The sequence below is a fragment of the Melanotaenia boesemani genome, chromosome 3 (genome assembly GCF_017639745.1).
Source record: "Melanotaenia boesemani isolate fMelBoe1 chromosome 3, fMelBoe1.pri, whole genome shotgun sequence".
Lineage (NCBI taxonomy): Eukaryota > Metazoa > Chordata > Actinopteri > Atheriniformes > Melanotaeniidae > Melanotaenia > Melanotaenia boesemani.
Window position 1 is genome coordinate 31,484,646 of NC_055684.1, and position 17,171 is coordinate 31,501,816.

Consider the following 17,171-nt stretch of genomic DNA (forward strand, 5'->3'; position numbering starts at 1 on the left):
AAACCTTAAGACTGTTAGTTGCTCTAAGAGTGTTTGGGCAGTTATCAAGAGACATAGCAGTCTTTTAAAAGTTATTACAGTGATTAATGTGGCATGTGAAGACATGCAACTCTGCAAGGATAACAGCAATGCAAAGACGTAGGGGATAGTATGTGTAGACTGCATTATGAGGGCATATGTAGCACAAGTAGGATGTTTCCTTTACTCACACTCAAGGCCGGCTTTACGCAGGGGCAAGAGGGGGCAGTGCCCCCTCAAACAAACATTCTGCCCCCTCAATCAAATGCGCCGAAATGGGCAAATCTCTCCAAACGCTCTCTCCCCTCTGTACTGAACGCTGTGTGTCGGAGCTTCACAGGATCCATTGTACTGTCTTCAACAAGTCCTTCCCACCACCACAGAAAACAACCAATCAGTGTTTAGTATGCAAATGAGTTGACATACAGCCTGATCTTGCGGTGTCATATTTCTCCCCCTCGTAGAGAGAGCGGCTGCTGAGCTCCAGCGGTAAAACTTATAGAGTAAAGCTCTGTTAAATGTGTTGTAGCGATACTGAATAAATACTTATAATAACAGACGTATTTATTGCATCTATTCTGTCAACTGGGGTTTGTTTCTGTTCTATTTAAACGTGTCTACGCCTGTTAGTAGGAGCAGTGATCAATCACGCACGGGCCATAGATGTGACTGCCTCCTCGGTACTAGACTGAGGGAAAACGAGCTGCGCATATGAGACCCCTCAAGCTCCGCCCAGCCTTTAGTTCAGCATGCTAGTTTGAAGAAAAAAATAACAGAAAGTTTCACTCTACATTCCCGCTGCTTTCAGCAGTTCAGCTCAGAGCTTCATGTATGCCTTGTTGGTTCTTAAAATTTTGATGAAGGATCATTTAGTTTTTACTCATTTTCATTTATTATTATCATTATTTCCCCCTGAAGGTTCACTGCCTTATTTTGGTAGGGGGTTTAATTTTTTGCTCTGTTATTGTTGTGCTTGATAGTTATGATTCTTTAATCATTATGGTCTATATACAGACAGAAACAAACACACAGATAGTTGAGTTTATTGTTATTAGTTTCAAATTTATTCAAAATGCTTAGACATCTAATGGCTGTCCAATAGGGCAATTGTTATTTTGTTGGTTGTTAAAGCTTTGATAATGGATCATTCTTTTCTTTTTTCTTACTTCATTTTGTTATTGATATTTTCTGTTCCCCCCCTGAGGGATTGCCACCTTATTGTGGTCAGGGGGTTTGCGTGCCTCAGTGACTCTAAGAGCTATACCAGCAGGAGCTTTGGTTTCAGGTGGGACACCCAAGCTGGACAGGTCTTAGAGTAGAGGCCTGACAAAGTGCAATCCATTTCTTTGAAGTTGGACTCCACTAACAGCACAGTTCCGTTAAAGAAACACTTAAAAAACAACAACAAGAAAATGCTGAAGTATGTACTCATAATGCCCCCTTCAAATTTATGCCTGCCCCCTCATGTATGCATTCCTAGAACCGGCCCTGCTCACACTAACAATTAATTACATATGCATCCGCCTACAGGTGCAGAAAGAGCCATTACATTGAAGATGGAGATCCCGGGCCCCATGCCTCCACTGATAAGAGAAATGCTGGAAAACCCAGATGTCTTTGAGGACAGCAGTGACTCCTGCGACAGTGCTGGTGCCGCTCCGCCTGCCATTCAAGCCATCAAACAAGAGGAAAAGCCCACATATGAGTCAGCCTTTGAGGAGGAAGAGGAGGAGGATGAGGATGACTACTGGGAGGAGGAGAGAGAACGGGGGGCGGACAGTGAAGGAGAGCCATGGGGGGAAGCAGCAGCGACCACGCAAAAGAAAGCCGTGGCGGGGAAAGTGTGAGAAGACAGACTGCTGAGCCTCACTGAGCAGTTTCACCTCCCAGAACCCTCCCAGATTTAGGCTCCTACACACCTTCAAATATGCTTCTTATTACCTGTACATAATGACTTTGAGAAAAATGTGTTAAATTCAGTATAGGAAATAAGAAATTGAAGAAGATAAAGCACTACATTTCAGTGGATTCATGAGGGCACCATTAAAAGTCACTGTGCCTGTGACTCTTCAAAAGATATTGTATAAGTGTTTTGTCCACACAGAGAGTAAAAAAATAGTTGGGCAGGAAAAAATGCACTCCTCCATTTTCTTTAAAGGGCTACCCTTTGTATAAAATTGATGTTAAAAGTACATTGCAACAACTGAATTCTACATGGTGTCCACAAGTATTCTTTGAGACTTACTTTTATTACTTTTCAGAGATATGCAACCTATTTTTTCATTGTATGTTTTTTCTAAGCATGTACACACCTCTGTCTTTATGCCTGTCTGAGGGACTTTGTGCTTTTGTATGTTTTTCATCAAGTCTTGCTCACCTTTGACTGGACATTTGGTGATTTTTTTTCTTTTTACTTTAACCTTGTGTATTTCTGCTTTATTGGACAACAAGAGAAAAGCAATAACAGGAAAAGACATGGAGTCATGAGCAGGACTCAAACTCGCCGCATGGAAATCACATGATATGAGTTTCTGTTACATGAGACGGTCTGATGGCTACAGCCTAACAGAGGATAATCGGAAGAGATCTTTAGCTGGTTTTGTAACTCCTGTGCCAAATTAAAAAATCAAACAAACAAAAAAAAAAACAGCAACATATCTCTACCTCTCATCCACAATTCCCAAAATACTTTAGAGTCTGCAGGGTAGATTTATTGCAATCAGAGCCAAGCTTCACCTGTCTGCACAGGATCTTCTGCCAATATAAACATCCCTCATCAGAAGTTCCTCTTACAACACACAGTAGGGATGATTAACAATCAAATCCTGCATACATATCATAATATACCAGATAAAGATATCCAAAAAATCTGAACTTTACAGTTTACTTCACAAAAATCTCAGGTGTGTGTGTGCATGGATGTGAATAGTGCTTACAGAGAAGTTCAGTCAGCAGAATTCAGACAGTAGTTTCTTTCTTAAAAAGATAAGTAACAAAAGAAAACCAAAACACTGTAACAGCATCTTTGTTAGACATTACAACACATCTATAGAGCTTAAAGCTTTATAACCATAAAGGACAACTTATGACCAGGTTATTCAACATGCCTCACACTCCTCATTAATCATGTCCAAAACTTAATCTTTTGTCATTAGTTTTCATGTGGGATGCTAGACATATACAAACAATTCAATATGTCTTATAAATTTATTATGATTTCGTGTGAATGTGCTTATAACACATTACAGACACACTGTAGAAAGTGTTACAAAAGACTTTCAAGCAGAAGAAAAGCCCCACATAGAGCCCCACAGCTGTCCGCCATTAACAACAATAAAAACAAATGCTTTGCTTTGTATGACGTGTCTGCTGAAAAACAGGATGATAGTTTCCAGTTATGTCTGCTTATGTGTGCTGTTTTAAAAAAACATGGATTTTGTTCAATATTATCTCTTTTTTTGTAGCGTATATCATTTTCATGGAGAAATAAAGAGATATGACATTTACAATGAGTTTGAAAAATAAAGCTTTTGCATGAAATGTGAGAAAAACATGCATTAAGTAAAATTAGGTCATCAATATCCATGATTGTTTTAAAGTTTTAAAGCAATTATCACATTAAAAAGTCAGGTCTTTAGGACCAGATTTAAAGCCATATAGGAAACAGAAGCACAATTGAGGCTACAATTAAGTGTTTTAGACTCTCAGTTTGTGATTCTTTTTTCTAGTAAAAGATTAAATCATAACCATTTTCTTCTTTTGTCAAACACAATATTCTATTTCAGTACTGCCAGCCAATTCTAAATTGGTTGTTAAACACCTGAAGATGCGTCTTCATGGAATAAAGATATTTTTTAATTTACTGCTTTATCCTTATATCTATTTCTTGAACCTATTTCTTTATCTGAATTTCAGCTGGTGCAATAAATAAGCCATGGAAGAGATCACCAAGGCCTCAGCGCTACATTCATTTATTCATATATATGTTATAAAAAAAACAAAACAAAAAAAAAAAACCAAAGACAAAACGTAACATTGGGGCTCCTTTATTAGGACTCTTGATGTAGTTTACATTCACTTTGTAATTAGTGATGACAAGAGACTTTTGTGATAATGAAGCTGGATGCAGCTTTTCTCTGTTATATTTTGCTGTTTTCTTACATAAGCATGTTTTATATTAAGTGCAAACTTCATGTTCAGGGATTCAGACTCCTCGTATGTTTTCATATTTCACTTTGACTAGTACCCCAACAGCTCAGATGGCTCTGACACACAAGCTATGTGATGAAATACAAAAACTGGTTTGACATTTTTTTCTTTTTACATTTTTATGACAAGCTAATACTATGTTTGCTTTTATTTTGTTGTTGTTTTTATGTACTATCTGCTTATATGGTATGTGTTGTTTCTTGTTTTTTGATAAAGGCGCTTTATGTTCTCAGACATTTTGATGTCCAGTTGTTAAGTTATTTGCCATCCCCTCATAGGAACTTTTCTATACTGTATGGATCTCTGGTCTTAATGATGATATTCAAAGCGGTAAACATTTTTTTAAAGCAATGGCACCTCACATATATTAATGAAAACACAAACAGCCTTTAGTATCTGTTTAGATTCATATTTAATTAACAAGGCATACCTTCCTAAGAAAGGCTTGCATCAGGAAAAAAAAGTATCACAAACAAACCGTAGTGTTCCTCCAACCTTACAGTGTTCAAAGAGCTGAAACAGGCCATTTCACACTTGACCGTGACACACACCCACACATTCGACACGGTCTCAGGAGTCACGCTCACATGCAAAGCTCAGAGCATGAAGCACATTTCTCACAACAGTTGCAACACAACCCACATTACAGTCAGCTCACAGGCTTGAAATCACAGTATTTCAAGTGCTGTAGATAGATATTCAGAGAAAGTTGAAGATGCATCTAAGAATTTAAATATAAAAAAAGTTATTCTAACTAAGAAATGAAACTATCAGCCACGCTAATAAAAATCTGGATACTTCAGACAAACTCTAGAAAGAGTTCAATTTGACATTGGTGAAGCTTTCTGTAAAATGAGAATGCTTACTAGATGATTTTGGTTTTCTTTTAACCTGCTTAATTTAATATTTCAGTGGAAATGACCTCCCATCCATTCATCCATCCATTCTTCCTTGAGTTACCACATGGGGGAGTCAGCCAGTTCACTGCAAAGGAAAAGAGATGAAAGTTTCACAAATGGTGCTGAAGACGACTAAATAAAATAAAATTTCAACCTCTGCTAATCTACTGTTGCTTATCGCAAAGATAGTTTGTTATTACTGCAAGTCAAGACAAGAGGAAGTGCCCTCTTATAAAACAACTTTTTAAAAACAAAACAGCCAAAGGTCTGTCGGCACAATGAAGTCATCCAATGGCATTTTATAAAAGAAGTTATTCCTGTTGTGTAGGAGGTAACAGGGTTCATGTGGTGGAATACCAAAGTCGTCACCTCAGGACGGGGTTGACAAGTTCTGGTATGATCAGTTGCTTCTCTTCCCCAGCTCGGGTTTCACAGCGATGCTTCCGCTCGTCCTGATTTAACAGACATAAGCGCCATAAATAAGTATTATTTTCAGTCTGTCTATCCTAGAATGCAAATGACAAGGCATTATTTCATTTACATCACAAATATTTTAGAGATGGAGTCATATAAAAAGTGAACTGAGATTGCTTTAAAAAAAAACCCTGTAATAAATAACTTTGATTTGTCACTTCTTTTCATGCAGAGTTTAGTAAGCAGAAAAATGTTCCATTCAAGTCTGCCTACAAAAGAAGTCCAGTTCTCCTCAGCTCACTTGAGTAGTTTTCAAGATATTTGGCTGAATGTTGTTCCATGCATCTTGGAAAACACAGACTAGGAAAACAGAAAAGGTTTTTCTGTGTCTTCGTGCGATGTGAGACTGAATCAGTCATATTAAAATCAGAGGGGTGAGACTTTTGTTGCAGGACTCTGATTTTGTGACTGCAGGTGGTTCTCTCAGTCTCAGGCTGAATGTTCGGGATTGTTGTCATGAAAGATGAGAATCTATACAACTCAAGTAAATAAAATGAATGTCCAGACCTACACTGATAATCCACTAATATAATCTGAATTATATTTTAAATCGTAATACTTTTAAACTGCAGCATTTGAGATGTAAGACATACACACAGACTGCTCACACTTTACAGTTGAACTTTTTCCAGCTTGTAACAAGACCTCTGGTCACAAGATAGTATATTTATTTAAAAAAAATAACTATGGGAGACAATTGCATGAAGTTCTTGGTGAATATATGATTGGTGTTTTTGTCTAATGTCATTGTTCTATATTTTGTTTTCACTTGATCCTGTTAGAAAATATGATGACCATCAACAGAGCTGGAAGGTCTGCTCAGGTTCTGTTGGAGTAAAGTGCAGGTGACCTTAATAGTTGTTTGGTTTCTGCATGAATAGGATGGCATACCTGTGTATCAAAGCCTATCTCATTGCTCCGAATCTGGAAGTGAGTTTCAGTCGGAGTCTTGGCTTTGTCTGGCTGCCCCAGCTGATCAGACAGGAAAAGAGGTGAAGAAAGTGATCTTGGGGAAGCTTCTGGAGCATCTTCATCTCCCTCAGACGAAGAGCCATGGGCTAGTAAAGTTGATTCTTTATTTAAATGTTTGTTGGGCACAGTTAAGTAACACTGCAGCGTACGAGAAGAAATCTTTTACTTACAGACACAGCTTGGTTTAGTTTGTGGGGCAATCCCCAGCCTCTGCTCTAACAGTCGAACGTAGTTCACCAGGTCCTGAGTGTCCAGTTAAAAACCCACCGAGTAAAGGAAAATGAGAGAAGATGAGAAAGATTTATAAAGTGCTTTCTTATAAAGAAAAATTCAATTAACAAAATATTACAATAAAGAGTGAAGAAAAATAAAGTTGAATAATTTAATTAGACAAACCTGCAACGCTACCATGTAAAATTATTCTGCCATTTATTTTTACTTCTAAGTAAAATTTAAGATATTTGCATCAAAATCAACTTCACTGATTAATCCAAAGTCTTTATCTGTTATATTTATATTAAATTTAATTTTCATTCCATCTGTAATCTGCAACATAACACGTAAACAAAGTTTTTGATTATATTACAAAGTAAAAAAGAAAAAAAATCTATTTGAAATGTGGTCAAGTGGAAGTATCAACACTGTAAATATTAAAGTAAAATATAAGTGTAGTATTTGTATTTCTGTTAATGGTTGTAAACTATGTCAGACAGCTTGAAGTAAATTTTCCCACCAGCTCTGTCACCTAGCTGTGGAGGTGGTCTCTAGTTTTAGGTACCTCAGAGTGCATCTATTTGAGATCGATCTGGACCTCAACACTTCCTGCCTGCTCAAGAAGGCAAACCAAAGACTTTACTTCCTCAGGTAGCTGCGGCATGCTGGACTAGGAAGCTCCGTTCAGGAGCTTCTACCGATGTGTGGTGAAGAGTGTCTCTTTAGCACCAGTATCGCAGTGTGGCATAGCAGCTGCTTGGCTCCAGAGTGGAGGGCTGCTCAGAAGACTGTGACGGGCTGCCTTCCCACCACTACAGACACCAGCAGACGCAGGAAGAGGGCTCTCTGCATCATGAAAGACTCCACTCACCTCGCACACCCCCTTTGTTGACACTCTCCCCTCAAGTAGGTTTGTAGGAATCCAGAGTAGGACTACCAGATTCTTTCCTTTCTATCTTTATACATAGGCCTGTCTGTATATTTTGTCTGTACTTGGGTTAAACTGGGACCTCGGGTGCCAAAATTTGTACCATCCCATGTGTAAATATGTGCTGGTATGACAATAAAGTTCCTTGAATTCTTGTGCTTCAAGAGGTCCAAATTAACCCAAACTGCTCAGTTAATAAAGTGTTTCATTCCTGCAGCAGTCAGAGCACCAATCACACTGCATTTGCTTCAACATCTCATGTACTGGACTGAACTCAGATTAGATTTCATTGCACTGACACATCACTCATGTATCTATGTTTGCTGGGCATCAGATAAGCTGATGAAGTGAGCATAATGTGGATTTACGATGCTTAAATATAAGGAAAGAATTATCATTGCAGATTATAAATAAATATTAGATGGATTGCTTATCCAGTGTGAAACACTTACCTGTTTGTTAAGTAGTTCTTCCTCTTTTTCTTTCTGAATCTTTCTCAGACTGGCCTTCAGCTCCTGTAGCTCTTGTTTGGCATCACTCAGCAGCACCTAGAGGTGGGAGTGACATCGCATTTAGAACATCCCGACATGTGACGCGGCTTGCCTCCTGTTCCTGCTGCTGGTCACATGATGATGTGAGGAAATGTTTACTCACTGTTCATGGAAGCTTTTCTATTTGTGCGAGCATGTGAGTAATAAAAGAACTGTGCTGAGCTTTGGTATGCTTCTTCAGTTTCCAAAACATGTCCTGTGTAACTGATGATGCAGAACTGCAGCATCTGAGTTATATTTAGAGCTGACGGTGTTGATGTGAATTGAATAATAGTAATTGTGCTTAATTTTTTTTTTGCTTACTTTCTCTCTTCCGAGCTCTGCTTCCAGGTTGTCCCTTTCCATCCTCTCCTCCTGGAGCCATTCTTCTTTCCTCTCCAGCTCGCAGGTCAGATCTTGGAACTTCTTTTTATCAGTCTGCAGAATATCCCACAGAAAGCAGGGTTAGAAATAAAACCGGATCAACATTTAGTTAAAGGTCATGCTGGATCCTCACTTCTGCTGCATGTTTGTAAGCCTCTCTCTCGAGGGCTGAGTTGGCCCTCTCCTCCCTGAGAACCAGGTCCTCCTTGGACAGCTGCAGGGTAAGTTGAGCTACCTGCAGCCTGGCTTGGTGCAGCTCAGCATGGGTGTTGCTCTGCCGGGTGCTCAGCTCCCTTAGCTCTCGTCGCAGGCACTCAGCTGCATGGTCACTGGCTTCCAGGCGCTCCTGCAGTCCCCGTACCTCAGCTATAGAGGATTCTGCCTCCATCTGTTTAGAGATGTGAAGAGTTACAGAAAAAGTTGAGTTAGGGGCTTTGTTTGGTTACTTAAAGTTACCTCCCTTGTAACTAAATTACTTCTGTGTTTCCTGATCATCAGCATCCATCAGTTACCTGCAGAGACTTCCTCTTTTCCTCATCGTGCATCATTTGACTGGACATTTTCTTTACTCTATCTTTGAGCCTAGAAAAACAAAACAAACAACAACAACAACAACAAAAAACTATTTCGTTTTAGGCCCAAAGATATAACCCCACAAAGGTTCAGACTAAAGTAGGTCCCAAACTCTTGCCTCTCAAGTTCATTGTTTGCTTCTTTTTCTCTGTCAGTCAGAACCTTAATGTCATCCTCCAAATCTTTGATTTGCTCCTGATTTTCGGTCTTTTCAGCCACGAGTTTACTCAGTTCAGAGGTCAGATTTTCCTGATTATATTTCACATCCTGTCAGTTTTAAAAAAGAGAAGATATACATTAATAGAACATTATTTATCTTATAATTTTTCAGTGTTTTTTCGGGAGGGTAAAAAGTTCCCGACCAGGTGACAGGGCCTGTCCATACCTTGTGTTTTTCCTCCAATCTCTTCATCATTTCGCAGCTGTGTCTCAGGTTCTCTCTGAGTTCGATGATCTCCTCTTTCATCGCGTCTCTTTCCATCTTCCATTCAATCCTTTCTATTTGGATGATTTCTTTTTCATTCTCTATGTTTTTTTTAGCAACATCAAAAGCTTGCTGTAGGTCTGCTTGCTTTTCTAAACACTTCTCCAGCTGAGTCTAGAAACAGCACACAACAACATGTCTGAGCTTTAATCACTTTCACAGCAACCAGTGAGAGATACTCCCACTTCCACTTATTTCTCATTGTTTCAGTAAAGGTCAAAACTTCTTATCTGCAGAATGTGTGTGTGTGTGTGTGTGTGTGTGTGTGTGTGTTTTGTTCAGCCACCTGCAGCAGCTGAGCCCTGGGGATGACCAGCAGCAGCTCCTCTTCTCCATCCCCCTCATCTTGTTCCTCTTTCAGAGTCTCCAGCTCCTCCAGCGGCTTAGGAGCACAGAAAGTGAAGGGACGACTACGGGAACACACCTTTCCCATCTTATCCACATAAACAAATTGGTACTCTGCAGCAGTGGGACGGGGCAGGTAGCATGCTGTGTACATATAGTGGAAAGTTTGTGAATCCTTTGGAATTGTTATATTTAAATTATGAACTAGAACATAATCAAATTTTTCTAAAAGTAGGATGGAGAGTCAAAGCCTGGCTCGGATGTTTTCATCTAACAATTGATTTAAGAATGTATGAAAGCTTCTGGTAATTGTTTATCAATCCTGCACATTAGTTTGTAGGAATTTGAGCCTGAGTTTGAGTTCCCCTTTACCAAAGATCTTTACCTCTGCAATATTGATGGTTCTTTGCTTCAGCTGCTTCTACAATTAAATTAGTTAAATCTCTGACTTGGCCAATGCAAAATATTGACTTTATCCTTCTTTGATAACCATTTGATACAACAGTTTGTGCATTTTAGGTCATTGTGGTGCTCCATGGTCAATTTTCTGCTTAAATTAAATTCAGACAGATGTTCTGATGCAGCAAAATACATGCAAACCATGATACTAGCACCACCGTGTTTCAGATGGAATGAGGTCCCACCTCACTGTAAATTGATGGAGAAAATTTTGCAACCTTTCCAGACTGAATGATGAGTATCTACAACTCATCTCCCTGATCCCCTCAGAAATTTTTTTGTTCATGCAATCACACACTTCCATATACATGTTGGGAAGATTAGACTTTGATGTTTGTTTAATTCTCACCATAAAAATGAGCACAGCAGTTGACACTGGTCCTCTCTGTGTAGCCTTCAGGGACAAGAGCCCATGAGTATGTGTAATATTGTCTGACTGAAGACCAGCCCATCTGTTAAAAGACATCAGATACATTAAATCACAAAATACAACCACCACCACTACCCCACAATGCACTCTGTAATGTATTGAGCTAACTTGGGTGGGAGAGAATCTACCTTAAAAATCCCTATCCAGTCTTTGTTGCTCCACTGATGCTCTGGTGTTAGACTATAATGGCACTCCACTCTGGTTTGGGGGAAATAAAACTGTCCCACATTTCGAAACACCACTGTGGGCTGTTTATCCATGGTAATAGGAAGCTTCACTGTTGAAGAAGAAAACACACATGGATCTGGTTTGATGTGCTCTGGTTTCAGCCTGGAAGAGAACAGCTGATGAAAGGTGATCGCAGAGTCAGTTCAAGAATCCAGCAGCATGGTCATAACACCAGACGCCTATGGCTTAGCGGCATGTTTATAAACATGAAGCTCATATACCTACTGAATACTGAAGTACTGCTGGAAAATAAAGATTTTGAATACTGCAATCAATCCAATGTGAAAATTGCCCTAATGAATCATAGAACACATGTTATTTATCATAAAAGATCATGAGCCAACTCACCAAAAAAAGAGTATTTTAAATAGAGCAGTCCGCCTTTGAGTTATATAAATCCCCTTTCTAAAAACGATAAACCAGACATCATAACTGATTCAATAAATGTAGTTTAACCAAGTATAAAATACCAGTTTAAGGCTAAACAGTGCAATTAACTTCCTGTCTATCTTTTAAATCTTGTAAATCACTAATTTATTGAACGTTGTGGGGCAAATCTCACCTTAATATGTTGAGAAATGTATCTTCTCGGCTACCTCGTGAAGCATCGAGCTGTGCATCAGCCTGCAGATAGTGATGAGCAATCCTGTCAGGTGCAAGAGTTTCACAACATCTCTTGAACCATGTGGACCTCACAAGTGGTGCTGCATGCTTTCTGGGAGATGCTGTTCATGAATACATAGCTTATCAGACGGCAAATGAGTGCTGCAGACTCCAACTCCCATAACAGGATACACTAACTGGACATGGGATCTGCTGTTGGTAGTTTCTGCATGTTGCAATTCTCAGCAATGTTGGTGTAAGTGGGGGGTTACGAGGTGAGGGGACCTGTTGTCAAGGGGTAATGTTTCTCATGCCAACAAGGAATTTAAAAAAGCAGATTCCATATAGAGTTTAAGTTCTATCAAACTGTAATGTAGGACATCACATTTTGAAATGGCATTTACCAACCATCTTTAAAATATTGATATTTAGGGTAAAAACTAGAAATAGAAATGTGTGCGTTTCAGACTTTATTCTGATTGTGCAAGAATCATGTTCCCACTTTGAACAGAGGATGGCAGTGCAGTGCAAACACACAATGATGGTTTAGTTGTATGCCATGAAGAAAAGTCAATCCAAAATAAAATTTTGAGTAAGAGATAGTCAAACTAGAGTTTAAAGATAAAATATAATTGGTGCTGAAGCTGGTTTAGGGACATCGTGCTTGTAAAGAATATGAAAGCTGATTTTTTAAAAGTTGAAGTTACCTTTACTTTGTAAATTAGTAAAAAAGATTGAAATGTGTTAATGCAAATGTTAATAAATATTCAACAAGCCTCAAAGATCCTGAAAGTGATTTATTCTGAGAGAATATTGACTCAAGCCTGAGCTGAAGATTGATCCTGACAACCGCAGTGGCATTTTTGAAAGTGCAGAAGTGGAGAAAAAGGCATTAAAACCTCCAGGTCCAGGTCTATGCCTTGCTTTGATGCTGAATAGTGTTAGTACAAAAATGGATTTTAAAGTGTGTTGTTTCAGTATCCATTACTCAAACCAGTACTTCATCCCACATGCATTTCACTGCTGGACCTCTAACTTGCTAAACACCTAAGAAGCTTCTGCTCCATGAAGTGCTGCTTTAATTCCTGTCTGCAGCTGTAGGCATGCTGCTACTAGAGGGCTGGTGGAACGGACACTTGTTTTACCTTTTGATTATTGAAGAGTTGTTTTGGAATGTCCATCTAGTGTGAGTATCAAGGACATGTAGAGAAGACTGTCATGGTTCTTTCTAGACAAAAGGTTGACATGTAACCTTCTAAATTTCTTCTGGAATATTTTCCATAACAAGAAACCACATTGTCCGAACCCTCAAATTAATTATGTTAGAGGTCAGCATGAAAACTGATGCAGTGTGGACATGTGTAATGTATAGAGCTGACAGGTTTTAATCGTATGCTTGTTTCAGGCTATATTATGTTCTGTATATTGTTTTGTTTGTAGGTTGTTGTCTTTGTTTGTATTTTTTATGACATATGTTATGTTTGTTAAATGTAGATCCCAGGAAGATTAGCTGCTGCATTAACTCCAGCTAATGGGGTTCAAATAAAGGAATAAAAGAATATAGACACCCCAGAGGCTTAAAAAAAAACTTTCATCATTTCTGGGTGTTTTTGGGTGAAGGTCTTCACATGTTTGAAGACAATACTACCAGCCCAGATAAATACCTTTAAACCACAAATATCTGGACAGTTTTTAATCAGGAAAGTCACAGACCACAAATGAAACAAACAACCACTTATTTATACCGTGACACATCAAGTTTCTGCATCTGACTGCATTGATCTCAAATTTCCACTGATTCATTTCTTCATTCATAACAAGCTAATTCCATCTCAGCTTTAGACCATTTCCTTTATCATGCAAACACTGAACATATCAAATCAGTCTGCCTTGATTTTTGAGCAGCAGGTGAAAAAATATTCAATTTTTTTGCAACCCAAGATTTATTTTAAGATGAAGCTTTTTATTTACAGACAATTGTATTGAAGGAATTTAAACACGTCTCAAAATAAATGAACAAATACATATATTTAAAAATAGTATAAAAAGAAAGTATTAAATGACAGTACAACTACATGTTCACAAAAAGCTGCTGGACCCTGAATTATTTCTGAATCTGGTTCTGTTATAATGTATGTTATAACATATATGTTATAATCTGGTTATGTCAAAAGTTACAGAACTTCAGTTTCATAAAAATAATTTGGAATCAATGCAACAATATCCCAAACACTGGATTGACGAATACTTAATAAAATAGTAAATTATAATAGTAAATTATAAAGACAAACGTGCAAAATGAACTGTTAAAGTAAACCGTTTAACATGATATATGTCATGAGTTTGGTTATTTTAATGCAGTAAAACTCATTTATTTATCAGCAGATAAATACTGAACTTGACTGGTTGGACATAAGAAGTCTATTTGATATCCAAAATTTTTACCTTGAGCTTAAGTTTTGGTGAACATGCACATATACAAAGTGCATTACAGTTACAGTAGTGTGGAAATATTTCTAGCCCCACAACCCAGAAAGAAGCTGCATTCACTGACCTATTTAAAAAAACACAGAACAATCAAATGCTTACAGCAAATGAAAACAGATGCATTTACAGAATAAACTGTATACTACGGAAATACTCTTGACAGTGTATTAACCGCTTTGCTTGAAGTCGTTTGCTGCCATTGTCGCTGACGCTTGATGGAACTAAAAGGGAGAACTGCAAGTGTGTATTTTCAAAGCAGTAATAAACCATATGTTTGACCTCATATCTTAATTCATTTACAGAGTGAATCTCTATTAACTCAAGTGTTACTCAGTAGTGGAAGAACATCAAGTTCTATCAGCTTGGCTTTAGCTATTTCCTCCCAGCCCTTATTGGCCTTCGGGTTCCTGGGTGATGGATGCATAATACCCTCAACTCGAACATCGATACTTGCAGCAGACAGAGCTCGTCGCGCCCGCTGCTCCGCCACCCTTCCTACACCGATAACCATGGAGACTTTGAGTACCTCCACCACTTGGCACAGAGCAGTGTCACACAGAGCCAGCAGTTTCTCTCGTTCAGCTGGAGGCAGGTCAGGTGGTGTTAAATTCTTCCCACTGGCACTCATGAAGATCAGTGGGCACAGATTATGCACAAAGCAGTGTTGGAAAAACCGCGCCGGTTCACCACACAGTTTCCTGAAGAAACCCCAAAAACGTGCTCCGCTCACTTCACTTTGAGTGCAGCCAAGGCCCATGATCCGCCGCTTTGGGTGCTCGTTGTCAGGACGACCAACCTCCCCTGTTATCTTGAGCCAGTCAACCACTGACCTCACCTCACCGAATGGAACCTGTGCAAAAAGCAGATTATTTAAACCAGGGGTCCCCACCTCCGGACCTCTGGAGCCCGTGTCCTGCAGGTTTTCGATGCTACCCTGCTGCAACACACCTGATTCAAATTAATGGCTCCTTAAAAGGCTGTTAGAGAACTTTTTAATTGGAACTAGGCATTTTGCAGCAGGGAAAGATGGAAAACCTGGAGAACATGGAGTTAGTGACCCCTGGTTTAAACTGTTTAATTCAGTGTTTTCTCAATTCTGGTCCTCAGGAACCACTGCCCTGCATGTTTTAGAGGTAGCCCTACACACCTGACTGAAAAGGCTAGTTAACAGGCTTGCAAAGAACTTGATATGGAAGTTTATTAATCTGAATCAGGTGTGTTGGACTAGGAACATGTCTACAACATGCAGGGCAGCTGGTCCAGAGGACCTGAATTGAGAAACACTGGTGTGATTCATTAAAGGAGCCCTGCCTGCAAAATGCAGTGACAAATATTTAACTAAAAACAATCATTTCCGTTTAATAAATTGTTGTGCTTTCAGTTTTATCTCTGTTTTTATGTTTGTGTTTTCTAAATCTGGTGATAGGGACTTTTGTGTTTCATTAAATTCCGTTTTTATTAAATATGGGTCGCTTATGATTTCCTGAACTGTTTTGCACAATGTTGTGTACTGCATTTTATGAGCACTGCGCATATTCTTAGGCAGCTTCCACATTCTCGGTGTTTTCTCTGAACCAGGGCTATTCAATTCGGCCCCAGGAGGACGACAGTCATGCAGGTTTTCTCTGTTTCCCTGATCCAACACATCTGACTCAAAATACTGAGTTGCTGTGCAAAGCTTCATAGGCTGTTGGATGCATTTTGTTTGAGTCAGGTGTGTTGGGGCAGGCACACATTGAAAACCTGCAGAACTGCGGCCCAGTGACCGAATTCGAGCTGGTCATCTAGAAGCTAATCAAAATACACTTCACAGCGGTGCTCACCCCGGTTTGTGCCATTCCGAACGGTCCAGGATTCATCCCCAAAAACAAGATCCTTTGTCCGCCCTGACAGTACGTCTCCACGTAGCAGCGGTGGGTGTCCCAGGCGTACAGCAGCGGGTTGTAAACGTAGCAGACTGGTTCGCCGAATTTAAGGTTACGAAGATGTGCGTTCAACTCCAGTTCAGCGCGGAGGAACCTGGAGGAAGGGGTCCCATCAGCAGGGTTCAAAACCCGTTCCTCTGAACTACGAAGGGGCAAACCCCTCTCCGAACCTGCTCTGGCGACGTTTGCAGTTTCGTTTCTATACGAATTATCATCTAACATTTTTCACGGAGAGAGTATTAAATATGTTCTTGTATATCCAACTAATACGTCGCATTAAAGGATGATCTGACGCCGATCGTTTGCGGTGTTGGACGATATTTCTGCTTCTGGGTTTAGATAACCATAAACACGAAGTACTTTCTTCCTCTGCGTCTTCATGTGAGCTCAAAGTGGCTGCTGCCCCCTACAGACACATGAGTGTCATGACAGCGAAAAGGACCCAAATCAAGCTGCCGAAGTGTGAAAAGGGCCCATTACTGATGAAGGAATAAATCTGTTTACAGAGGTTTATAGGATATGTTCCTCCTAAGAAGTAATTAAAAAGTAAATAATAGCATTTTAGGTTAAGAAAAAAAAAAAAAAAAAAAAAAAAAGACTGTAGAAAATAATGTAAAGGGCATATTGTTCAGATTTACTAGCTGCTTGAATTTTTATTAGATTTTTCACAAGTAGTCCCCTTTCCCTGTCAGAGAAGGGGGAATACTTGTGAAAAATTATTTAAAATGTTAAAAACGGAATCTTCTTAAATATTTCAGTTATTGTGACATTTGATTAATATAAGGGTTGACACGAATAGAAGATTTGCTACTTAAATGTTAAATGGTTACTCTAAAAAATAAATAAAGAGTAACTAAAACTAAAAAATATATAAACATTTTGTTGGATGTGTGCATTTTCTTCTGGTGGTTGGCAGGGAAGGAAGGAAAAAAAAAACTGATAATAAAACTACCAATGAGTCAATCCACCACAAAGGCAACCCTCCCTGTTTACAGTAAATAAATAATTTG

At 39.0% G+C, this 17,171-nt stretch overlaps 3 protein-coding genes across 5 annotated transcripts in view; 1 reads left to right on the forward strand and 2 right to left on the reverse strand.

Moving 5' to 3' along the window:
• LOC121637160 (retinoic acid receptor gamma-A-like) overlaps positions 1 to 4,461 on the forward strand; it is a 36,186-nt gene extending 31,725 nt beyond the window's left edge. For both annotated transcript variants that reach the window (XM_041981133.1, XM_041981134.1), the window contains one exon: positions 1,549 to 4,461. In XM_041981133.1, coding sequence (XP_041837067.1) covers positions 1,549 to 1,865 — 317 coding nt within the window. In that variant the 3' untranslated portion in view covers positions 1,866 to 4,461. The remainder of the gene's footprint in view (positions 1 to 1,548) is intronic.
• Positions 4,462 to 4,628: 167 nt separating this feature from the next.
• On the reverse strand, positions 4,629 to 11,780 carry LOC121635214 (calcium-binding and coiled-coil domain-containing protein 1-like). 2 transcript variants are annotated; one of them, XM_041978304.1, is made up of 14 exons: positions 11,709 to 11,780; positions 11,047 to 11,195; positions 10,838 to 10,940; positions 9,971 to 10,173; positions 9,586 to 9,798; positions 9,319 to 9,467; positions 9,140 to 9,209; positions 8,761 to 9,015; positions 8,568 to 8,681; positions 8,166 to 8,261; positions 6,743 to 6,815; positions 6,492 to 6,658; positions 5,496 to 5,578; positions 4,629 to 5,211 (listed from the first exon to the last, which is right to left on the reverse strand). In XM_041978304.1, exons 2-14 carry the CDS (start codon positions 11,176 to 11,178, stop codon positions 5,184 to 5,186), a joined length of 1,686 nt encoding a protein of 561 aa, XP_041834238.1. In that variant the 5' UTR covers positions 11,179 to 11,195; positions 11,709 to 11,780; the 3' UTR covers positions 4,629 to 5,183. The 2 variants fall into 2 exon arrangements, with proteins under 2 accessions (XP_041834238.1, XP_041834244.1); XM_041978310.1 differs by lacking the exon at positions 5,496 to 5,578.
• Positions 11,781 to 13,569: 1,789 nt separating this feature from the next.
• Positions 13,570 to 16,670, reverse strand: smug1 (single-strand-selective monofunctional uracil-DNA glycosylase 1). Its single transcript, XM_041981687.1, has 2 exons — positions 16,060 to 16,670; positions 13,570 to 15,086 (listed from the first exon to the last, which is right to left on the reverse strand). Exons 1-2 carry the CDS (start codon positions 16,381 to 16,383, stop codon positions 14,556 to 14,558), a joined length of 855 nt encoding a protein of 284 aa, XP_041837621.1. The 5' UTR covers positions 16,384 to 16,670; the 3' UTR covers positions 13,570 to 14,555.
• Between the last annotated feature and the right edge of the window lie 501 nt (positions 16,671 to 17,171).